The sequence below is a fragment of the Trichosurus vulpecula genome, chromosome 3, assembly GCF_011100635.1.
Source record: "Trichosurus vulpecula isolate mTriVul1 chromosome 3, mTriVul1.pri, whole genome shotgun sequence".
In the NCBI taxonomy this organism is placed as follows: domain Eukaryota; kingdom Metazoa; phylum Chordata; class Mammalia; order Diprotodontia; family Phalangeridae; genus Trichosurus; species Trichosurus vulpecula.
The window spans coordinates 305,713,781-305,739,617 of record NC_050575.1 but is presented as its reverse complement, the minus strand read 5'-3'; the positions used below and the strand labels follow the sequence as shown (position 1 = coordinate 305,739,617).

Genomic DNA, 25,837 nt, shown 5'->3' with positions numbered 1-25,837 from the left:
ACAAGGCCTTTTCACTGCATCCTCATTCAACAATTCAGGGAGTCAGAAAAGGTCTCTTAGAAAAAAGACTCAGTTAATTCAGAATAACCAGTCTATAAGACTCTGAACCTTTTTTTTTTTTTGGTTTTCTGGCAGGGCAGTTGGACTCTGAAACTTTTAAATACCTGCTTATTAGATGTTTCATTTCTGGAAATTTCATATCACAAAAACTATCAGAAGGACTATCTTAACCCAACCATGACGCACACCCCAAGCCCACATTGTTTCCTGTACATATCTACTTCCCATGTCTACGTCCCTTTTACTTCCTTTACCATCTTCAGTGGAAGTGAGAAATGAGAGCTTACTACCACCACTAAATAGTCATTGAGAACCTGCTATGGGTAGGAAACTGCTAGACATTGGGAGAGACAGGAAGATGAATAAGATACAGTCTCTGCCCCCAAGGAGCTCACAAGAACCCTTAGTAAACATGGAAGCCACCTCTTCTACCTCCAGCCTTCTTTTCCCCCAAGCTCCTGATTCCTTGGCCCTTTCTTCAAAGGGTCTAGTTGGCAAACCTGTACCTTATTCTTGTTATTCGCCTTACCCACAACATCCAGCTGATAGGTGTGGTTAATGCTGCCATATTCATTCTCTACGATGCAAGTGTAGTTGCCTTTGTCAGATGGCACCACTGAGTCCATTATGATGCTCCAGGTGGCATAGCGGACCTGAAGGGAAGTAAGAGTGAACCACTGAGAGGCTGGATGTGGAGCATGAAACCAACCCAGTACTTCAATAGCTCCATCCCTCTAACCCAGAGGAAAAAAGTAACTAATTTATATAGGTCTTCAAGGTTTGCAAATTGATTTACATGTAATTCCACTTGATCTCTCACAACAACCCTAGGAAGTAGATGCTATCATAATCCCTATTTTACAGTTGAGGAAACTGAGGCAAACAGTTCCAGTGGCTTGCCCAAGGTCACACAGCTAGTCTTCCTGACTCCAGGCGCAGTTCTCTGTCCACTACAAAAAGACATCACTCTTAAAAAAAAAAACATCACTCTTGTGACGGGGCACAAATGTTTTCTGACACAAAGATTTTTGTTGAAATGAGGTGCTCTTTTCTGGGTTTTATACACCCTAAGCAACAGTGCAAGGAATAAAATGCTCCAGTTTAGTGATCCCTACCCTCAGAAAGAGCCTTACTGGAAGTCAGGTAGGAACCCTATGCTACAGCTCTCCTTGGGGCATATAAAGACCTAATGCCTCAACTTTTAATCATCTCAATCGCACCTCTCAGACTCCAGGGTAGAGCCCCAATGCACCCTTTCAAATAAATGCATTCATAGCACTAGCTATGTGTTCTTCATATTTTCAAATCCAAACACAGCATGATGAACATTAAATTTAAAAAAATGTACCCAGTCAACTTACAGGTACCAGTGAGGTTTAAAAAAAAGTTTCAACATTTCCATGCTTTTTATCTTTCCTCTTTGTTTTCCTAGTTTAAGTTCTTCAGGAAAGAAAATGGGTGAGGGGAAGAATAAGGGCCAACAAGAAAAATCAACAAATAAGGAGAGCTAGTAACTGAGGATTAGGGAAGGAGGCTGGTATGATGGGAAGAAAGAAAGACTTAAGAGTCAAAGGATGTGGGCTTGCATTCCAGCTCAGCTGTTTACTACCTAGGTAAAGCTAGACAAATCAGTTCATCTCTGTGGGCCTTAGTTTCCTGATTTGTAAAATGAAAGCATTGGACTAGATGAACCCTGAAACCCCTTCCAGATGTGAATCCATTCTCTTATTATTATTATGAAGAGATGAAAAGGGAAGGTAAAACAAGCAAAAAGTATCTTCTTAACCCAGCAGCAGCTACTTCATGTACTTTTAAAGGACAGGTAGGAACAGGGTGGAGAGAAAACTCCTCCTTTCTTGTGCCCCGACTATTAACTCTAACCCTGAAGTAGGTTCTCCTATATATATATGTATATGTGTATACATACACACGCACACACACATATACATATATATGCACATATATAGATATACACACACATATTTATTTATTTATTATTCCTATCAATCAAACAAGTATTTATTAAGCAAGTACTATGTGCCTAGTACTGTATTGTATTTGGTGGGGATACAAACTCATTCTCTTTCCCACCAAGCCCTCCCCTCTTCCTAACTTTCCTCTTACTTATTAACTACAAAGAAGCCATCACTTCCTTCGAGGGCACCACCATTCTCCGGTCACTCAGGCTTGAGACCCAGGTATCAGCCTTCAATCTTCACTCTCTCACCTCCCAACTGTCAAGTCCTGTTCTTTGTATCTTTACATCTCTCTTACAGGATCCCTTCTCTCCTCTGAAAGTGTCACCCCCAGGTGTCGGTCCTCATCATCTCATGACTAGGTTATTGCAATAGAACTCCAGTTCATCTTCCACTCAGCTGTCAAAACTATTTTCCTAGAAAGAGCATGTCTATGTTCCCCTGCCCCCTCCCCCGCCCATTCTATAAATCCCCTCCAGAATCAAATATGAAATTCTCTGTTTGGCTTGTACAGCCCTTCCTCCCCTGGTCCATTCCTATCTTTCCAATTGTCTTACATCTTACTACCTTCCATATACTCTGTGATCCAGTGACACTGATCTCCTACTATTCCTTGCAAAAGATAGTACCCCATATCTGAAATTCTCTCCTTCCTCATCTCCATTTCCCAGCTTTCCTGGCTTCCTTCGAGTCTCAGCTAAAACCTCACCTTTTACAAGAAGCCTTTCTCCTCTGACCTCCCTTAATGTTAATGCCTTCCTTTTGTGATTATCTCCAATTTATCCTGCATCTATCTTGTCTGTACGGAGTTGTTTCCATGTTGTCTCCCCTATTAATTACCGAACTCTTGGAGAGCAAGGCTTGTCTTTTGCCTTTCTTTGTATCCCCAGCACTTAGCACACTACCTGCTTGTTGCCTGCTTTCAGCAGCCCCCCTTTCAGCTCCTGTCCCCATGTCCCCTATTCATCTTCCCAACAACCCCCCACATAGCCACACCTTGTAGCCCCCAATCCGGTGGTCGGGTTTGAATTCTTTGCCATTCTTCAGCCAACGCAGAGTGGGGTTAGGCGTGCCATTTGAAGGGCATTTGAACTTCACTGTTTTAGCTGCTGGTACTGCGTGCAATTTCTTTTCCATCTTTTCTGGTGATGTCCAGTATGGAGCCACGGCTGCCAAGGCCAAGGGTGAACCAAGAGAAGTAGAGGGAAAATCAGCCAGACCAGAAAGCAAGAATATTGGGTCAGTGTTGTGTGACACATCTCCCAGGAATGACCCTGATGACAGGCATACTATCTGGGAAAAGTGACTGGCACTGCCCACTTAGCCCCGAGTAAACTAATCCCAGCTGGATTATTTATGTAATTATTTTACAGCTGTGTACCATCAAAGCCTACCACTCTTCTCTGCCATGTGTCTAGGTAACTGTGCATTTTGGGGCACCTAGTACCCTCCAGTCTTTCTGCAGACTCCAATCTGCAGGTACAACTCTCTAACCCTCCCCATGTCCACCCTGACCTGCCCCAAGCCCCCAATTTCCACAGGTAATAAGGTAGGAAACAGTGTCTCACGCGTACGGTTTGGCTTAGTGTTATCTGACTCTTTCTCCTCTGATGAGGAGTCATCATCGTCATCATCATCTTCTGAAGAAGGGAGAGCATCTGTGAAGGAAGAGGAAGAAGCATTTGGGGTTATTTCCAAGGAAGAAGGGTGTATCCCAGGCTCTCTGAACCGTACCAGCACTAATAACGAGACTTCACAACTGCCCAGGGAGCAATCTCCCTGTCTGATATAAACACAGATGACCCCCAAAAGCCATTTACCCTCAAGGACTAACTTCCAATATAATATAACAGCTCCTGTTTAATAGTTACCAGAAGTTCATATGCCCACTCCCACCCTCTCACTCAAATTCATCCCTGCCTCCGTCCCTAAAGCTGTCCGGAAAATCTCACCATCCTTTAATGAACATGGTGATGTATGTCAACCATCTCTCCTCCTCCCCATTCTTAGCTCCAGGGACCACAGGTATCCCTGATGATTTGGAACATAGCAGTGGCTGCCAGGGAGCCTGCATCCCTGTTGGGATAGCTTACACCTAAGACCACTGTGACAGCACAGTTAGGAAGTAGTACCCTTCCCTAGAAACACATTTAGGGCTGTCTGACCTGTCTTTCTTTAACACAAAAAGCATACTTCATACCAGTGCCTTTGCCAGTACCACTTTCCAATGAGTACATCCTGAGCAGGAACAAGAACAGTCCTCGGCACAGGCCCTCCAGCCCCACCCAGGTGGTCAGTTTCATTTGTCAATAACCATCCAAGCTTATGTCAGATACTTTCCCAACCCCTCCTAGTGCTTCTAAGAGGAGTTGATGATGTTAGGACACATGTATCCCTAGGTAGGAGCATATTTGCGATGATGCCTGCTACAGGCCAGGAGGTACAAGCCTATATTCCTGAGATTCATGAATAGTTCACAGAAGTCCTTGTCATGCCCCCTCGAGCCCTGCTTTGGTGAAAATCCCACTCTTGCACCTTAACAATGGCACAACTGGGGTCTTTAAAGAGGCCAATGCCACAGAGCCCTAGAGGGAGGAAAATGGCCACAGGTATTCTCTGTGCATGTGACCAGGTTCCTCTGTGCTGTCACTCATACAGCTCCCCTGAGATGGGGTCATTGTACTATGTGTACCAAGGCTGAAGGACATCAGCTGTCCAAATGAGCAGCTGAGTACCAACTGGCTCCCTGGAGATCTGGGCATGCCATGACAGTGAGGATTCAGTGAGACGCTCACCATTTAGGAGTGGTCAGCTAATGCTCTAGGGAGGAGAAGAAAGATCTTGAGGCCCCTAGATCTTCTCCATAGGGCTCTCATCACCTGAGAGCTAAGCCAGGCGGTGGGCAGGCGGGCAGCAGAGGTTAGTGGGCAGCGGCTCTGAAGCAGAGTGGGGAGGGGTGCGGGAAACCAGTAAAGAGTAGGGGAGCATCACCTCCCCATGAAACTACCAGAGAGGTGGGGAGGTGTGATGCTACCAACCTGAGACATTGACGGAGAAGTAGGTGATGTCGCTGCCTGAGGGGCTGTTGGTCACACAGGCGTAGAGCCCGGAATCCGAGGGGACGGCATCCCGCACCTCTACCTCCTCCCCTGTGATGCGGGTGCGGTTGCTCTCCACCAGCTGCACCCCGTCCCGCAGCCAGTTGATGCTTTGGACATCCTCCCTTAGGCGACAGCGAAGCTGCAACAGGTCACCAGGGTGCGCCAGAGAGGACTCTACTTCCACGGGGGCTCCCCAGGGCAGGGCTGGGGCCACATGCCACCCGCAGAGGCAGGAGGGATAGAGAAGAGGAGGGAGAGGGGGAAGAGGGGGAAGAGACAAAGGGCATTACACTAGCTGAGTATGAGCCACGGCATCCAAAGTACCATTAGCTTGGGGATCATAATATCAAAAGGGTGGCTGCTCAAAGTGGGGACTGGCCCAGAATCCTCTTTTCCACCTCTTTCCCAACCGACTCTCTCATAGAATATAGGAAGAAAAAAGCAAAAGTTAGAAAGCAGCTGCAGCAGCATTAAGCATTTCATTTCACGTTTCATTTCCCTCAATCCTAAGGGAAAAAGCCAGCTATTCCAGGCCCTTGCTCCCGCCCAACATCCCTCTGCAGTCAGGGTATCTTGTCTGCCCACACTTACTGGCTGGCTGCCAAGAGCCGTCACTTCCTGGAGGCAAGCCCCAATTACCATTTCCAGCACTACCTTGTTCTTGTCCCATTCCCTAATGGCAGCTGAACACACCCTGTTCCAAAGAAAAGCACTGCCCATCTTCCTTCCCCCCCAGATTTGAAGAAGGCAGCATGGGAGGTGGTGGGGGCAGGAGAATGCTTAAATAATTCATGGAGTACGGGGTCTGGCACAAGAAGGCATACCCTTATGTGAGAGTGACAGCCCAGGGAGAGGTCAGCTTAGGAGAACCTCCAGTTAACAGGTGTCGGGGCCCAAGGATTCCTAGCGTTCTACAATATTAGAAACAGAGACTAGCAGCTGCCACAAAGCCCCACACTTGCCCTGGCAGCGTGAGGCTGTTGTATACAAAGGTCCTTTCTCCTCATCCTATCATTCAGGCTTCCTCTCTCAAGCTCTACCAGCCCACCCCCACATACACATACACACCCCACAGAACTTACTTTCCTCACCCACCTCTCCTTGCAGGCAACAGAATGCAGCTGATTGCTCAAAGGGCTGGTTCTGGCAGCCGAGGTTCAAAAAGGCCCCCTCATAAGTTCCTATGGCCTTCCTCTAGCCACTAGCAACTCCTGCCCTTCACTACATACAGATGTATAGACATACCAAGAAATGGACGTGACTCTGACATCACTCTGATATCCCCTGACCCACTTTCTTCAAAGTGAAAATGAAGTGTTGATTTCCTTCCACTGTATTTGATGCTATCAGCACAGATCCCTCATCCTCCTATCCAACCCCCCCCCACCCCATTCTAAACTCAGTATACTATTCACTCCTCCTAATTCATGTGGGAGCTAAGAAACCTGCCTCCTGGGTGTTTCTACTGTAGCATGTATCACAACTCTCCCCATAAGTTGTGGACAGATTCAGGGACAGATCCAAGTGGTCCAAAACATGTCACACCATGCTCTGAGGAGTCCACGATAAGCCACTAAACACTGAGAACCCAATACCCTCCTCCTTGACAAGGGGTCAAGGAACACTTCCAAAGGTACAAAAGCAGAGGATTGTAGATTGTTATTGGTTGAAAAGAGCCTTAAGGGATCAAGCCCACTACTTAACCTCTTCCTGCCTCCCCCCCCCATTTTACAGAGGAGGAAAACCAAGTGATTTGTCCAAGGTCAAACATGGTGTCAGATCCATTATTAAAAACTGAGTTTTCAGCCTGTCAAATCTAGTGTTTTTTTCCACCACCACATACTGTGGTAGACTTTGTGCAAAACTGAAATGTTCATATTTGGCATTGCTCATTTAAAATAGACCCCCTCTTCCCCTTAGTAAAGAGCAGTAGTTTATAAGAAGTTATACGTACATATATCACAATTATATAATCATGGTCTCACCCCCTTCTTCCCCTACCCCCAAGCATTTTAAACCTCTTTCTGAAGGGGGGAGGGGCAAGAGAAACATCTGTTAGAAAACCTCTGGCCCAAAGACAGCTATCCTACAGATCTGACAGCATGACCCCTAACCTTCACCAATCCTAGTGAGTAAAATACCAAGGTGAAATAGACCACATAAACGATTTAAAAATAAGTTTCTGTGGTTTTAAAAAAGATGCTATTCTTTATATTTTAAATAGTTTGCAGTATTGTCCACCTCGGGCAATAAGAAGCAATTGAGAGGTCAGCTACCCTTCATGGAAAACAGCAAACATTTTTATTGATCAAGTCTCATTTCCCTCCCATGACCTCACTGATTAAATATTTTGCCTCTCTTGATTCGTACCAAGTTACCAGCCTTTGGACAAACAGCGAACTCAAATTCTTAGCCTCTGGCATCACATATTTGACTTCAACAGGTCCCAAGGACAAGAGGTGCCAAGGAAAGCAAATGGCATTTTCCCCAGGAGGAAAGAAAGAAAGAAAGAAGACAGAGCCCTGCTGAGACAGTCTTTGCCTCATTACAACTTGGACTGAAGACAAAATGCTTCCCACCTGTCCCCAGAGCAGTCTGCAAACAAAACTCCTCTGTCTGATATGCACAGGCCTCCGGGCCCAGCTTTTCTTTCCTCTGTGCTGTTTTTGCTGCTCCAAGTTTCCTTCCAAATGTTTCTGGAATTTGTCTCCTTTTCTCTGTTCCCACTGTCTCTTCCCAAGTATAGGCCCTCACCATCTCATTCCTCCCAGACTTCAGTTTTACCGGCTTCCACCGGCCCCACTTACAGCAGTCAGATTAATCTCCCTAAAGTGCTTTTATCTTATTACTGTCCTGCTCAAGAACACACATTGATTATACTATGGTAAAATGAAAACTCCTTGGTCTGGCACTCAAGGCTCTCCCTAATCTGGATCTACTTTACCAAGTCAGCATTCTTTCTGTCTCTTGCTATGTTCCAGCCAAATGTCTTCTCACTGACCCTTCCCAACAACACACCACATTCCCAGTCCAGTAACTGAGCCATTACATTACTCATGCTTGTATTATTGTTGTCTATTGGTCTCTTCCCTCCTCTCTGCCTGTCTGATGTTTGACCCATCCTGCACAGCCCAGCTAAGGTCCCAGCTCCATGAAGCCTGATCCAAGAGCTGTAAGTTGACACATGGTCCAACAATCTCTTTCATTTTACAGATGAGGAAATGGGGACTCAGAAAAAAGGAAATGGCTTGATCAAGGTCACACACATATTGAGCAGCAGTGTCAAGACCAGAACTCTGGTCTCTTGACTCGGAGTTCAAGATTCTTTCCACCATACCGTACCACCTCTGTCTAACACATTTTGGAGCCTAATCATATGCTATATCGTGTCCTCTTGATGAAACTCCAGTGGTTCCTTCACGTTCAGATATAAAGTCCTTTGGTTAGCATCTAAAGTTCTTCCCAATCTGACCCTTTCTAATTTTCTTTCATTCTACCGTCTCCATTCCATGACTGGAATGTTCTCCCTCCTAATTTCTGCTCTGGCTTCCTTCTTTTTTTTTTTTTTTGAGGTAATCATGGGTAAGTGACTTGCCCAGGGTCACAGAGTTTGTAAGTGCCTGAGGACACATTTGAACTCAGGTCCTCCTGACTCCAGGGCCCTGTGCTCTATCCATTGAGCCATCTAGCTGCTTCCTCTAGCTTTCTTGAAGATTCAACTCAAGTACTGCCTCCTTCTGGAGGCCTTTCCTGGTTTCCACTTCCCAACCCCTACTCTGTATTTATATTGTATGTTCTGATTCATATATATGTGTTGTCTTCTCTCTTCCCCTTCCCCCACTAAAGTACAAACTTCTTGAGGGCAGGAATTGTTTTTGCTTTTTCTGTACCTATCCAGTGCCTGAATTCTGACTCTGGACTTTCTCTACTTTGGAAGTTCACTCTACCCCTGGACTTCTCACACTGGAAGTACTGTCTGCACCTGTGGCCTCTTCCTCTGATCGGCTGGTTCCTCCCAGAACCTCCATTTTAAGGAGAATAGACAGACAAGCCATGTCTTTATTCCTCTCATCTTCAATCTTGACTCTGAAACTTCTCTATCGTGAGCCCTTGTGGATCTCCAGTAGTGACCTCCCATTAGAGTGTAAGCTTCCTGAGTGGAAGAACTGTCTTTCTTTCTGTTTGTATTTGTATTCCCAGAGCTTAGCACAGCATGTGGCAGATAGTAAGTCCTTAATAAATGTTTATTGTGACTGACTACTCTGTTACTTAATTATCAAATGTACTTGTATTGTTTCCAAAAAGAGAGAATGTTAATTGGGGCATATTATTTCTTTTATATCTCCTCTTTATCCCTCCTCATACCCTCGCTAGTGCTAGATATATAGTAGATGGTCAAAAATTTTCCCAATAAATGCTTTTTTGAACTGAATTTCACATCTGACAACAACATAACTTAGGTGTATTAATGACAACCTAGGGTTAGTGCTTTTTATCATTGTTCACTGTGATCTTTCTGTGCCTTGGTTTCTCAGTTTGTAAGATAGAAATAAAGATGCATCACAGAAATGTTGCAAAGCTAATGGCTCCATTTGTTCAACTGCATGTCTACCTTTCTATTCGCCTAAGGAGGACTGATTTGGAGACTACATATTATCTCAAACTTATTGATTCATTGGCCCCAAACCAACCGGTAGTCTTCACTGCCCAGCTCTCTTTTTGTCTCAGTGTGCACTACTAGGAGTTAAGTCAAGGATGCTTAGCTTATTTTCATCTGCCCCCGACACCAACCATGACCAATCATAGCCTTCAAGGCACCTGACTGCTCTTCTCTGTCAGCAACCAGGTGTTAGCATGAGATGAGGTGCAGTGTGGAACTGAGCTTACTATAGCTAAGAAAACAGGAGTGAAAGAGAGACAGGTTGGAGGTCAGCCTCAGCTGAAACCAAAATCCCAGCCCCATTTTGAGGGGAGAGCCTAATGAATTGGGAAGTGATTTATGTTAGGAAAACCAGGTGAGAAGTATTGAAAAGCTAGAGTATATCAAAAGGAGGCAACCAGGATAGTGAGAGTACTTGAAATAAGACCATATGAGGATTTATTGAAAGAACTGGTGAAGCCTAGCCTGGAAAAGATGAGAGGGGACATCATAAACTGCCTTCAGATATTTGAAGGGCTGTCATAAGACTGAGCAGAGAGCAGAGCTAGGAGCAATGTGTGGAAGTTATAAGAAGCGAAATTTTGGACCTATATGCTAAGAACAAAAGAAAAGCATCCTTATGATCAGCACTACTTGAAAGTAAAATGAGCTGCTGTGGCAGACAGACATCACAGGGGATCTTCTGGGGAGCTCTAGGTATTGAGGACATTGTAAAGGAGATCCCTGTGCAGGGATGGGTTAGGAACAAATGACCTCTAAGCTTCCATGATTTTCTAGCACAGAGGAGTCGAACATGCTGCAATGCAAAAATGCAAATGGGAGATACTGAACAAAATTAATAAAAATGCAATAGAACAAAAATAATGTTAACGTGTGGTTTTCTACATCAATACGCAGCTCCTTACATACAGCTTAGTGGTCCGTTTCTATCTGAGTTGGACGCTGCTGTTCTAGTACTATCATTATTATTACTGTAAGGAAAAGGAGAAGACGCTTGAGTTGTAGACTTCAGGACACAAGGTCAATTCAAGTCTTTATTATTACAAGGAACTGTATTTGGGGTATAAAGATGAAGTAATAGCTAACAAATATAACACTCTAAGGTTTACAAAGCATTTTACATCTATTATCTCATTTGATCTGCACATCAGCCCTATGTGAGGTAGGTGCTATTATTATCCCAATTTTACAAATAAGGAAACTGAGGCAGAGAGTTGGGTTGATTCTCCCAGGATCACACAGCTAGTAAATATCTGAGGCAGGATTTGAAAGGTCCCCTTCATTTCAAGGACCTTAAGGAGCGTATAACCTAATAAGAGGTGGGAAGAGTCAGGATATACACATGGAACTGCTACAAAAAGGAATGTAATAAATGAAAGGAGTAGGTCTGTACAAAGTCTTATGATAAATGTAAAGAGAAACCCATCATTTTTAGTCGGGGGAGGGGAAAAATCAAGGAAGTCTTCATGGTGAGGCTACTTGATTTGGGTCCTGAAAGGAGGGATTTTAAAAAGTGGCGACGGTGGCGGGAAGAAGTCCATTCCACACATAAGGGGGACATTATAGGCAAAGATAGATTAGGGCAGGATCAGAACAAAGAATAATGTATAGCCTGGTTTGGCTGGAATGGAAAGTAATCATGGGTTGGGGTAGGGATAGTAGGGTAAGAATAGAAGAAAGGAAAGGAGGAAGGATTCAAAAATCTGCTTTACTGAAATGGCTGACCATACTTAGTTAAGGACTTAGTTAAGAGTCTGGATTGCTCTCCCGTTCACCTACTCAAGTCAATGCTTCCTTATTCCTCAAGGACTGGGAAAAAACACCATGGCAAGAGAACACAGGACCCTGCTAAGGAGTTGGGACCAGCCTAAATCCTTAAAGTAACTAAAGTACAGGAGCAGGTCCTGGGACAACCAAGATAAATACCTATATGGTCAATATCTTTTCTACCAGATACCTTCTTCAGTTCCTTCTCACATTTACCTCCACCCATTTCCCTGCTCTTTTATTTTTGTAAAAGATTTGGTAAAATGCCATATTTTAAGTGGGCGGAAGACTAACAAATGAACCCACTTCTCAGTGATTCTCAATAGCTGATGAAGATAGTAAATTTCCTGGGTGGACTCCTTTTCCAGTTTGCCCTAAATCAGGGAAAAGATTTGTTGCAGTTTTTGGGTCTATGAAAATTAAGCTACTTTTAATCCCATCTCTTTCCCATTTGCCCCAAACACTATTGCTTTGTAACCTAAGACAAGCCAACAGGTGTGGCACTTTGCTGGTGGCAGGACTGGCTTCCCATGCCATATAGTACTCTGGTTCAAGCTATTCTTCACAAACTTTTGTCTCTTTTACCATCCAAATGTATTGTATGTTGTGAGGTGGGGCAGGCAGTGTGTGCCTGGTTGGGGTGTCTTGGGGGCGACTCCTCTCAAATGAGGGAGACAGAGGCAGCCAGACAGACAGAGGCAGAGAGAGGTTTAGACTCATCTAGACCTTACTATTCTAGTGGCAAAAGAAGAGACTAGAACCTATGTGCTAAGCATTGTAAAAAGGTCATATGAAAGGACATGATCTCCTGGATTTCAAAGAAACATGACTTAAAAACCACCTGAAATATACTCAAACAGATTTGAGAGCTCAAAAGATTATAGATTTAGAGTTTCAAGGGATATCACAGGTTATATAGTCAAACTGTAAAGACAAAGAACCTTAGTCCCAGGGATAGCAGGTGTCAAAGGTGAGATTTGAACCCAGATTCTCTGAATCAAGGGTTCTTAACCTAGGGTCCATGGTTTTTTTTTTAAAAATTATTTTGATAACTATATTTCATAATTCATTCCCTATATATTTTATTTCCTGTATTTAGAGATACTATTCTGAGAAGGGGTCCTTAGGTTTCAACAGACTACTAAAAGGGTCCAATACCACAAAAAAAGTTAAGAATTCCAGGTCTAGAGTCAGTTTTCTTTCCATCCACTGATCCAGATGCTCCCTCTAATGAGAGAAATCAAAACTCATCCATGTCTGTCCATCCTGTCCACATCTTCCCATAAGTTTACCAGGGGGTAAGGATGGGGGTGGGGAGTCTTTCTTACTTTCTCCTGATATCTTGAGGATATCAGTGGAGGGCTCTTGCTTTCTGTTATCCTTCACCCTCACAAGGCCAGCCCGTCTTTTCTTCTTATCATACATCTCCCTCATGACATGTTTTTCATGTGTTCTTGGAAATCTTTCATTTAGTTTTATATTACAGAATGCTCATACCCACCACGTATCTCTTCATTGCTCATGAAACAAAGGAAAAAAATACTTGAATAAGGAACAAATGGAAAATAATACAAGAATTTTTAATGGAGGAGGTAGAATTCAAGAGGTGTCTTGAAAAGAGGATGTGGCACTTTGAATGGTAGAGAGAAAGGCTCTCTAGCTAGAAGGAATTGTCTCAGCAGATCCACACAGGTCCTTATAGGATGGTATAGCCACAGGGACACAAGAAAAACATGACTGACTGAAATAGAGCTCATGTTGGAAGCAGTAAGGAATCAGACTGTCCTCCACAAGTGCTATGGGGAAAAGGGCAAGACCTTTATATAAAGACCTGAGCTGAAGGGTAAAGAGTATGACCATGGTATATTCATAGGATCAAAGACCTAGGGATGGAAAGCACCTCAGACTTAGCTCAACACCTTCCTTTTTCAGCTGCACTCAGTCACACAGGTAATGGTGGCAATGGGAGAACTTGAACCCAAGTCACTTCCCATTAAAACACTCTTCCTCCCATGTAAAATGTCAACAAGGAATGATGAACAAAGCTGGAAGTAGCTAGGTGGCACAGTGGATGGAGTCCAAATTCAAATCCAGCCTGAGAGTCTTACTAGCTATTGTTATTATCCTGAGTAAGTGGCTTAGCATCTGCTTGCCTCAGTTAACTAATCTGTAAAAATGATCTCTCAGGGGTGTTTTGAGGGACAAATGAGACAATAGTGGTAAATTGCTTTGCAAATCTTTATGTGCTGTGTAAATGTTAGCTACACAAACTCTGAAAAATTAACACACTAGCCCTGTTCCTAATAGAGCCAATTTGATGGAATGCTTGAGATAGAATTTCACTAATTAACATAAACTCCATGTTTTTACATAAATATCAGCATATGATATTCTGGAGGGTACGGGGCAGACTACAGTATTTCGAAGACTGCTGGTTTGGAGAGGGACCTTAGTTCAAATCCCTTGTACTGGCTTTGGGATTGAGGGAAAAGTTCCTTTATGTGCCTCAGGCAACTTAGGACTGATTTATCTACTAAACCAAGGAATTCTTAACCTGGGGCCTAAAGAACCCTAGATTTTCAGGAGTCTGTGAACTTGAATGGAGAAAAAAATACATTGTTATTTTCAGTAACCTTTAACTGAAATTTCACTTTTCCTTCAATTATTTAAAAACATCTTTCTGAGAAGGGAATCACATGGGCATCATCCAATTGCCAAAAGAACTGTATTAAATCATAAATAGGTTGTGGTTCCCCATTCTGATAAAACCACAGAGCTTTCACATATTTAGGAAATATTCCAGAACACCACTCCCTCCTAATTCCTTCAAAGCTGTGATTTCATCAGTGAGAGTGCTTCTTCTAACAATCCCAACTGCAACCCCTCCTTGCCTTAATAACTGGTCCTCATGAGTTGTTGTAGCCCAAAATGATTTTAGAGCTGGAAATAGCCTTAATTATCTAGTCTAATCCCTTCAGCCGAGCCTCAGAGGGTAGGTAAAGTGCCTTGTTCATTATTAGGCAGGTAGTTAGTAGATGGGGCAGCTAGGTGGTGAAGTAGATAGAGTGCCAGGCCCAGAGTCAGGAAGACTCATGTTCCTGAGTTCGAACCTGGCCTCAGACACTTACCAGCTGTGTGACCCTGGGCAAGTCACTTCACTCTGTTTGCCTCAGTTTCCTTATCTGTAAAATGAGAAGAAAGTTGCAAACCACTCCAGGATTTCTGCCAAGAAAGCCTCAAATGGGCTCACAACTGAAATGATTGAACAAGTTAGTTGAAGAGTTTAGAATGTTGGTCTTCTTAATCTGTGTGCTAGTGCCCTCTTCATCCCCTTGGCTATTACAGCCAATAAAGACTTTCCCATTCCTGAAAAGGAAAAATAGGTTTGTTGAGTCACATTTGACTCTTCATGACCCCATTTGGGGTTTTCTTGGCAGAGACACTGGAGTGGTTTGCCATTTCCTTCTCCAGCTCATTTGACAGATGATGAAACCGAGGCAAACCGGGTTAAGTGACTTTCCCAGAGTCACACAGATAGTGTCTGAGGCCAGACTTGAACTCAGGAAGATGAGTCTTCCTGATTCCAGACCTGGCACTCTATCCACTTCACCACCTAGCTGCCCCATGATTGAGGAAAGGATGAAAATTGGGGAATGGCTAAACAAGTTGTGGTATATAAATATAATAGAATGCTGTCATGCTATAAGAAATGAGGAGCAGATGGACTTCATAATCACCTGGAAAGACTTATATGATCTGATGCTGAGTGAGGGGTGCAGAACCGGGAAAACATTATACAATGATTACAGACACACGGTATCTCTGACGACTAACTTCGATAGACTTAGCTTTTTTCAGCAATGCAAGATTGAAGGACTCGTGATGGAAAAAGCAATTCACATCCAGAGAAAGAATTATGGAGTCGGAATGCAGATTGAAGCAAACTATTTGTTCTCTCCTTTTTTTTTTTGTTTCTGTTTTATTTCTTCTTTCTCCTGGTACATTCCATTGGTTATAGTTCTTCTTTACAACTTGACTGTTGTGAAAATATGTTTAGTGTGAAGGTGTATGTAGAACCTATATTGGATTGCATGCCATCTTGGGAGGGGAGGGGAGAGGAGAGGGAAGGGGAGAAAATTTGAAACTCAAAAAACTTGAGGAACTGAATGTTGTAAACCAAAAATAAATAAATAAAATTTTAAAAAAGGATGTAAAAGACATTATGATCAGTTAATAAAAGGTTCATCTGGGAAAATAACATAGCTGCTTCTCTTTCTCCTGTTCCAATCTAGATGCAATTCAACTCACTGATATCGATGCTACTATATCCTCCCTAGAATATGTAAGTTTCTGAAGGACCTGGGCCAAAGTTTTTTGTTTGTTTGTTTCTCTGTGTCCCTACCACTTCTCAATGTCTGACGCAAGTTAAGTAAATACTTAATAAATGCTTGTTAATTGATTGACTGAAGTAGAACAGTTTAAATTCAAATCCTACAACCCACCTTGTTTGTTTACAATTTGGAAGGTGGGGGAGACTGGAGGGCATGGTTTAAAGAAGGTGGGGTGGCAACTTTGAGGATGGGGAAGGATGTTAAAAAGTATTACCTCTTCTGAGAGAGACCACAACCTCCTCTCAGCCCACACACTTTCCATTTCTTTATTCCCACCCACCAGCTTTAGACAAACGAGGCCATTGATCCTCTGCTTAACACACACATACAGCCTTCTGGCTGGCTGTAGATTCCAAGGTAAACTCTTGGGAGCACTATTCTCTTTAGGGCCTTAGGGTCCTTTAAATTTTCTAAGCACTTTCACATTCTTTTTGTACACACAACAATCCCACCAGGTAGAACAAATATTCCTCTTTAGCGGGTGTTGTCCTAAATTTTCTTACACTGAAGTTTTTGCATAATTGGGAGACAGAGAATTTAAGTGATTTGCTTGGTGTCATTTATTAAGTATTTATCAAACACCTACTATTTAACAGGCACTATTCTAGGTCCTGGGGAAACAAGTACAAAGAATGAAATAACCTCTATTCACAAGAAGCTTACATTCTAGTGGAGAGACTACAATTACATGCAAAAATATAAAGTTAATAAGTACATATACGCACAAAGTAATTAAATACTAGGTAGTTTGGGAAGGAGGGACTGGGGCACTTGGGAGAACAAGAAAGCCTTCATGCAGAAGATAGAGTATCAGGGGAATCTTAAAGAAAGAGAGGGACATTATGGGAAGGAGGCAGTGCATTCCAGGTGGCAAGGCCATCAAAAAGGAATGCAGACTGGAGACTCAAGATCTAGAGTCATATCTTGAGTGAGGAACACAGATTAGGCCGGTTTGTCTGGATGGCAGAGTAAGGGAAGGGATGTAATGTCCAATGAGGCTGGACTTGATAGGCTGAGCAGCTAAGGGTAGGACTAGAACCCAGATCACCCAACTCCCAGTCCTGGGCTGAAAGATCAGCCCCAGGTTCTGGTTCTAGCGATAGGTACCTGTGCAGCATAAAACACTGGTAAGGCTACAATGCAGAGGGCAGACCTGCCCCACTCTAATTACAATCTGTTTTAGTCATAGACTGACAGTGCTCCTTCTGTTTTTATTGACTCCTTGGCTCACTCCCCAAATCAGCTATTTGAAACCTTCTTTCTCCTCAAGTTCTGAGCCTCGATTACAGCTTACAGCTGATGACCTCTAATGATCTGTTTTATTTCACAGAGAAGGTTAAGAACATTTGGCAGAAGCAGCTAGTCACCCCTCTCCTCAGAACCCGTCTTCCCTTCCTACTTAGAGATGTCCTTCCTCCTCTCAAAAGTTAACTCACGTGGAGGGCTACATCTGGCCTCTGCCTTCCTTCTACCTCTTGTTCACTTCATAAGAATCTTCACTAATCTGCTCTGTGGCTCTGGTGTGTTTTAACCTTCTACTCTCTTCCTTCCCTCCTATCATTAAAATGCTCAAGTTTCCTCTTTGATATTTCAAGGAGCTACGATTGATTTTTGTCTGGCTAACAACACCAGATCACAACCCCTCTATAATTTAAAGGGTAGATTTTGAGAGTTTTGGGGACAAAAGAATTCATCATGCCTTAACTACCTCCTATCACATCAAAGAATAAGGATATATTGAGGTACAGGGATAGATAGAAGGGAAGGAAAAGAAGATAAGGATTCCATTCCTCAAATAGTTTATACTCTAGTTTGGGGAGATATAGCTAATATGCATTCAACTAAATTTTAGACACACACAGAGTTACAAAGTGTTATATATATATTATCACATTTGATCCCCACAACTGCCCTATGGGGCAAGTATAGAGAGCATTACTTCCATGTAACAAATGAGAAAACTGAGGCACAAAGTAGTTAAATAAATTATGGAATCATATATAATATCAGGAGTGGAAGGTGCCTTAAAGAGTATCTAAAATCACAGATTTAGAGCTGGAAGAGGGACCCCAAGAGCTCATTTAATCCAATCCCCTCATTTTCAGATGAGACTGAGGCCCACAGAAGGTATGTGACTTGCTTATGGATAGATGCCAGTTGTAGGTAGCCTCTGAACCCAAGCTTTCTGACTCCAAGTCCAGTACTCTTGATATTAGTACCCTTCTTCGCAGCCAAGATCACTGTAACGAGTAAGTAGCTAAGCTAGGACTCTAACACAGATCTTCTGACCCCCAGTCCAGTGTTCTTCCCATTAAACCAGGCTAAACTTTAAACTATGCTGAGTTGTGTGGTTCACATCAGATGTAATATAAACTAAAATCTAAATTATTCAAGCCTAGGCTTTGAGGATTTTTTTTCTAATCAACTAGCTGCCCTGGACATCTCTCCCTTATACCTTTCCAAATTCCTTTCTCCATTTATAATCTCCAACATAGCCCTACCCACAGTGATAAGTCAATCTATTTACTAATCCTCTATATCTACCCACACACAATACCTCTTTTAAAAAAAATTGATCTTTTCCTTCTCTCTTCTCTCTAATAACAATCCATTCATTCAACAAATTATGTAGCTACTGTGTGTAGAGAGTCATTGGTGGGAGACAAAGAAAACCAGAAAAGCCTCTGTTGCCCTCGGGGTGCTTACATGCTTATGAAATCCATAAACTACTACAAAAACAGCTTTTTAATTGGTCAGTGTCTATTAAGCACCTACTATGTTCCAGGCACAGGGGTAAGTGCTGGAGATACAAAGAAGGAAAAAGGACAAAGGACAGTCTTTGTTCTCCTTTGTTCTTACATTCCAGTGAGAGAGACAATGTGCAAACAACTATGTACAAATAAGATATTCAGGGGATAAATAGGAGATAATCAACTGAGGGAAGTCATTAGAGTTAAGGGGGATTGAAAAGGCTTCTTAAGAAGGTGGGGATTTCAGTTGAGGACTTTTCAAAGCCTTACTTAATTCCATTCCTCATCCCCTTTTTCTTATTCTTTTTCATTTCTGCATTAACTCATAATTTTTACTGTAACCATTCACTTATTCACATATCCCTTCACTAAAGAACTCTTCCATAAGGAGGCTAGCCTCCAAGACTATTCCAGCATAGTGTATGTAAACTGAGGCAGGTTCCCCACCACCCCTCCAAGCTGGAAAGGCTTTGAGTCTAAGCCCAGTGATGGGCCCAGTAAAAGACTTGTATGTGTATCTGTTCGAGGGAGGACCAGTCAAGACGACTTCAGAGAAGTCATTCCCTGGGAGGTTAGTCACTTGGTGATTAACTCTTTCTGCCACAAAGCTCAGGAAGCCCATCTACAAAGGCACCCAGAGAGCATCTACACCCATGAAGTCAGGGTTCCCTGAGGTAATCCCATAAAGCTTTGTTCTTTAAGAATTTGTGTGTTCTGTCTCGTCTCTACAGTTGTAAGAACTTCTGCCACTGCTTCTGCTATGATTGCTATTTGGTGGGCTCATGCCTCAGTAACGATCTACTCTGTCGTTAGTCACTGGGCTTCCCGGGAGCACCAGGATGCTGCTGAGTGCTAGTAAAAGGCCCACAGGATCAGAAAAGATCCGTACTTCTTCAATCAGTACCAAGAGGGTGGGACTGGGGATGTCATTCATCTCTTAATAACTATTCTCGATTAAGTATTTCTAGTTATAAGAAGAAACTTGACGGGGAAAGGCCTTTCTAAGTGGGGAGGGGGCGTGGAGACTGGTGGTCTAGGGGTGTTTACAATCCTGGCACAAACTCTCCAGCTAAATGAGGGGGCAATTGTGGGTGGGGGAGGAACTCAGGGTGGCTTTGAAAGGAGCTCAAAAGGAAGACAGAGCAGCGCAGCAGGGCTCCGGGAACCCTCTGTAGAGGTTTTTTATTACTTTATTTTGGCTTTGAAATGGAACTGAAAACTTACTTTGGTCTGGCAAAGGCCAAACCAGATGGGGTGAAATCACCAAAGCCCCTAGCGAGAACTGCCCCGTGTAGAAGGGTCTGGGGGAGTGGGCCGTCCTAGAGAGCCATAATTTCATAACTTTCTCTCCCTCTCCATAGATGGAAGGAATGCTGGGGAAATGGGGAGCAAAGGGGTAGAAAGAGGGGATCTGGGGGAAGGGGGCCGATACCCCTAAGCTCTGCAGCATTCATTAGCCTCTCTAGGCCTTGGGGATTTGGCGTTAGATAGGCTTTTTTTTTTTTAAATGGAAGGAGGGAAAGGAGGAAGAAGCATTTTGCATGCAAATGGGCGGCTGCCAGAGGATCCCATTAAAATGTAAAAACTCCACATTCAGCCCGACAAAACGGTGCAAACTGCTGTGTTTGCCAGAGGGCTAGCAATAAAGCTCCCAACAAAGGGGCTGGGGGAACAATGGCGGCTGAATGGCCTCTGTCAGCAGGTCCTCTCTCTCGTTGCCATGGCGACCCCACCGGGGCTTACTAAAGGTATTTCCTGAAGAGAAAAAGCAGCACACACATGCCCAGCAGCCCTGCTAATCCTGACAGGAAGCCCTCACCATTCAGCAGCCCAGGGGCTTGGGGGTGGGGGGGGGTCAGGGGTCTGGGGTTTTGTTTTGTTTTTATTAAAAAAAGATTTCTGTCTTTTGTGCGTCTCACCTCGTCACTGTAATTTAGCACAGGGCCTGGGCCCAGGCAGCAAATGGTCTGGGGGCTTTAAGGTCCCCGGTGCCCGCCCTCCCTCTTCTTCTCTTCTTCCTCTGAGTTCCTTAAAGCCGGCTGTGAGAGAGGAAATAGTCTGAACTCCTGCTGCTGGGGTGCGGGGAAACATAGGACCCCAATATCTCAGGAGTTGGGAAGATGCTCACTGGCCATACCCTTCCCAGCGTCCCTGGCAAGTGGACATCCAGTTCTTGCTCTAAGACACCGTGCCCCTCCCCCCCACCAGTGAGGGGTAGTCTCACTAGGCAGCCCGTTCTATTGGGGATCGCTCGAATGAATTGTGAGAGCCCAAACCTGACTTTCTCTCTGGAGTCACTAATCTTCCTTCTAACTCTTCTATAAGCTAGTCCTTCATACACAAAGCAGACAACACTCAGGTTCCCCTTCCCCATCCCCACCACCTTCTACCTCCAAGTCCAAACTATCTATCCCAAGTTCCTTTAAACAGTTCTCATTTAATATGTGCTCAAGCCCTTTCACCTCCTGGTTGCCCTCCAATAGGAGCTCTCCGGATTATCAATGTCCTTCCCAAAGTTGGGTGCCCAGAACTGAATGTAATATTTCAGATGGCATTCCTACCAGGGCTGAGTGGAGTGGGACTGTCACCACCACTACTGTTGTGTACACTGTCTCCTCTTTTAATTCAAGGTAATATAAAATTAGTTGTCTTTTCCCCGTCTGCCATATCACACTATTGACTCATATGGAGCATGCAGTCTACCAAAAGCCCAGGAGGATAAAGAGGAAAGGGGGGGGGGAGGAGGGGGGGAGAAAGGAGAGAGGCATGGTAACCCCTTTGGGAAAACAACTAGGACTTTGGTTGGGGTTGGAAGGACAAGAAGTGGTAGACCTTGTGAGGAGGAAGAAAAAGAAGAGGAGAATTACTGGGGAAGAATCATGGGGTAGGGGAACTTTATAAATTGGGGTGGTGGCCTCCAAGGACTGCTTCTAATATAATATTCTATGCTGGTGGCCTTTCCCCTTCCTCATCCATACCTTTCCTCCTCCCCTTCCCACAACTGAGTGTGGTTCTCTCTAGTTGTGGGCAAGGGGTTGTAATTAAGTGATTAGCAGAGGAATGTGCCCACCTAATAGCAAGTTTTAAGAGACTCTCCTCCCAAAACGACCCTCTCCCCACACTTACAATCTCCCAGGTTCACTTTGGACAAATTGGAAAACAATGCTGTTCTAATACCCAGACTCCCCAAACCAAGATCTCAACCTACTTTGTTCCTGGTCTTGCCACCTCACCAAGATGAGGGATGGGTTTGGCTAGATAAAGCCTGTTTGGTCTCTAAATCCTATGATCCCAGAGGGACAAGACTGTTCTAGGAGGTAAGTTTACTTATTAGATGGTTCAAATCGGTTGATATGCCTCCCAACCTATCTTTGTCACTATTAAATCTGGCACCAAATGGATGTCCCTGCCTTTGCACATTCATTAAAAAAAAAGTCAAAAAGAATGCTTCTGGAACCAGTAATCCTTGGGTGGCTGCAGCCCCTGAGGATACTGGAGGGACCTTTAAGAGAATAATAATACCTTGCATCACATAACATTATGTCTTTTACATATCTGATCTCATTTGATCCTTCCAACTCAATGAAATACACACACAGGTATTATTATCCACATTATTCAGATGAGGAAATTGGGGCTAAGTGGTTTGTTGTAGCCCACACAGCTAGTGAGCAAAAGAGGACTAGAATCTCATTCTTCCAACTCCTAGGCTGAATGCTGACAACATATTCAGAAAATAGAAAAAATCTTCCATAGCTGTTAAGGTATTAAGCCTGAGATTTACGGGTTGTATATTCCCCTCTCTCCCACCCCACCCCGCTGAGGAAACTTCTAGAGGGTAGGATTATTTTTGTTTAGTCTCTGTATCAACTACCAGGGTGTTTTGCAAATAGGGGTAGGCATTAAAACTGTAATTTCGTTGATACCGGAACAAATTCCCAGTTAATGAAACTCCCTCTACCAATTCAGATCTTCTCTTCAATTTCCAGTCTTAAGAGTGTTGTCTAGAGTTCGGAGAGGTGATTTGCCCAGGGTCACATAGCCAGTATGTTCTTAAAGTGGGACTTGGAATCCTGGTGTTCCTCAGCCTGGCAAATAGTAAGTGCTTAATAAATGCTTGTGGAATTGGATTGGATTTCAAAACCAGCTACTTCCAGAGACACTGAGAAATGTGCTAAAGCCTCAATCAGTAAGCTAAGTATCTGGGGAAAGCACTTGACTTAAAACCAGCCAAATTCTCTCACCTCAACCACCTGTCTCCCCTACCTTGATTAAAGACTTAGATTTAATTGGAAGGAAACAAGCATTTATTGTACCCACTATGTGCCCAGCAGTGTGTTAAGCGCTTTACAAATGTTACCTCATTTGATCCACACAACGACCCTTTGATTTTACAGTTGTGGAAACTGAGGCAGACAAATTAAGTGATTTCAGTGTCTAAGTCTGGATTTGAACTCAGGTCTTTCCGACTCCACCTCCAGTCCTCTATCTACCGCATGGCCTAGATGGCATCTAACAAGCCATCTTACAAGGGTCAATTTTGTGAATAGGTTGGAGTGAAAGGTTCTGGGGCAACCAGCTTGCCTGCCCTTTCCTTCAGCTGCAGAAAAACAACAAAAAACAAAAACCCCACTTTCTAAGATGAATACAATAGGCTACCAACTTAAGTAAACTTCTTATTACAAATAGCAAGGTCCCTTACTTCCCTTAGGTCCTATTGGGGGAAACATTTAAACTAGTTGAGAAGTTGGGGGTGGGGGGAGGTGGAATGTGAGGCCGAGAGAAATGGGGGTGGGAAGGGATGTGTAGCTAAAGGACCCTCCCACCATTATTGGCCCAGCTGAGGTCTCCCAGCCATGTGTCTGCAGCTGCGACCTGTCATGAACTTCCTGGTCTGGGTTCTGTAATGGAAAGATCATTAAGGGTGGGGGGAGGGAAAAATGGGAGATGAATCAACAGGAGAATGGTAATACTGCTGCTCCTACTCACCACAGTTCTGTGACCCCAAAGGCTGGTCAGGTTCCTTCAAAGAAAGGAATGTAGAGTTGCCCTTCCCCCACCAGGAGCCTGGCTGTCCTCCTGACTTAACAGGCTGACCCGGCTCCCTCCTCCTCCCTGTGAGAGAAGCGGTTTCGGGGTAAGAAAATGAGCTCAAGCAGGCCAAAGACGAGAATTTCCCTTGCTGAGCATCAGAATCCTACTCCAGAGCTCGGCGACCAATGCGGTACCTTGGAAGCCCCGAGTTTGGCCCGAAGGGGACAACTCCTATCTCTGCTATCTACCTGAGAGAAAAGGAATCTTGGGACCTGGACATTCTCAGCACCTGTCCCCGCTCTCATCTCTTCACTCTGCAGCTACTCCAGGCACAGACATGACCCAAGCAGCCTGCTTTTTAAATTTCTTCACGCTGAAGATTACATGATCTGCTTTTTTTGTTTTTAAAGAAATTGAGATGGTTAAAGTATATAAGTATTGGGATTTTCCTCTTAATAATAGCTAGCATTTAGATAGTATTTTAAGGTTGTAAAGCACACTTCACAAATATCTCACAACAACCCTGGGAGGTAGGTGCTATCATTATCTACATTTCACATAAGGGGACACTGAGGCACAGGGAGGTTAAGTGATTTGCACATGGTCACACAGCTAGTAGTAGAGAGTCTGAGTTTGAACTCAGGTCTCGTTAACTTTAAATTCAGTCTCTATCCACTGCACCACAAACCTTCCGTTCTATGGTAGAGGTGTCCTAAGGTATGTTCTAAGTATGGTAGAGGTAGGTCTAAGTGGAATGGAAACTATCTTCAATTCAATCTGACATTTAGTAAAGGGCTTATTTGCAAAAACACTGCTCAACAGGAATAAAATGATGACAAAATGGAAGTCCCTTCCCTCAAGGATCCTATAATCTGAGGAGGGGATATGGGAGAGGGGATCCAGAGACAGTTCTAATTATAATGTGATAAATGCACAGGAAGCATAGAAGAGAGAGATCTGAGGAGGGATCTTAGCTGGGAGTGGAAAGGAATCAGGAAAGGTTTATTGGAGGAAGATGGTACCTTGACTGGGGCCTTGAAGGAAGAGAAGGATTTCAAGAGTAAGACACGCAGAACAGCACCTGGCATACAGTAAACACTTAATAAATGCTGACTGTTTAGAAGGAGTGTGTTCTAGGTCCGAGGGATATCCGGTATAAATGCAGAGAGACAGGAAGAGCAGGACAAGAATATTTAAAAGGGACTATGGCGTGAGATAAGGCTGGAAAAGCGAATTGGAGTCTGATGATGCCTTATGTACCAGGCAAAGGGTTTTTACGTTTTCCTATAGGTGATGGAAAAGCAAAACACAAGAGTAAAATTGGCCTGTATATTAGGAATATTACTTTGGTATGAAGGATGGATTGAATTTTCATCTTTCCTCTAGAATTCCCATGAAAGCTTAATCTTTCTTGATCCTCACTTGCGTGGGGGAATAGAAAACGGTATGATTCCTCTGAGCAAATAACACTTTTTCAGCAATTTCAATGTACCGCCCTGCCTCTTGACTCATACCTGTTTTTCTTCCAGGGATGTGTGATGGTATCCTGGGTTACTTATATCCTGGTCCCAATTCCAATTAAAGCCACTTAAATTATAATATCACGAACTTTCCTTAAGTCACTTGGTGTTCAGTTTTTGTCAGTGACTTGGAAGAAGGTTATAGATGGCAAGTGGATCAATTTTCTGGTGGAAGGGATAGCTAATACGCTGAGTAACAGAATCAGGATCCAAAATTAGCTCAGTGGATTAAAATAATTAGCTGAATCTAATTAAATGGAATTTTATATGAATAAATGTAAAACTTTATGCCTAGGTTCAAAAAATCAACCGTACAATAACTTGCTAACATTTGTATAACACTCTAATATTTGCAAAGTGCTTTTCATATATAATCTCATTTAAACCTTACAACAACGCACTGAGATGGGTGTAATCATCCCCATTTTACTGATTAGGAAACTGAAGATCAAAAGAATTAAGTGACTTGGCAAAGGTAACAAAGCTACTAAGTGTTTGAGGCATGATTTGAACTTGGGTCTTCCTGACAAGTCTAGCAGTCTTTCTTCAGTGCTACTTGGCCACCTCCAAAATACAAG

The 25,837-nt window shown here is 43.5% G+C and overlaps 1 protein-coding gene across 7 annotated transcripts in view; it reads right to left on the bottom strand.

The window, feature by feature from the left end:
- FGFR1 (fibroblast growth factor receptor 1) overlaps nucleotides 1-25,837 on the bottom strand; it is a 71,514-nt gene that overhangs the window by 14,450 nt on the left and 31,227 nt on the right. For 2 of the 7 annotated variants that reach the window (XM_036750173.1, XM_036750178.1), the window contains exons 3-6: nucleotides 5,075-5,341; nucleotides 3,605-3,694; nucleotides 3,033-3,205; nucleotides 590-713 (exon numbers count right to left, since the gene is read on the bottom strand). In XM_036750173.1, the coding sequence (XP_036606068.1) occupies nucleotides 590-713; nucleotides 3,033-3,205; nucleotides 3,605-3,694; nucleotides 5,075-5,341 (654 nt within the window). The remainder of the gene's footprint in view (nucleotides 1-589; nucleotides 714-3,032; nucleotides 3,206-3,604; nucleotides 3,695-5,074; nucleotides 5,342-25,837) is intronic. The other 5 variants (XM_036750179.1, XM_036750174.1, XM_036750176.1 and 2 more) reach the window with 3 other exon arrangements.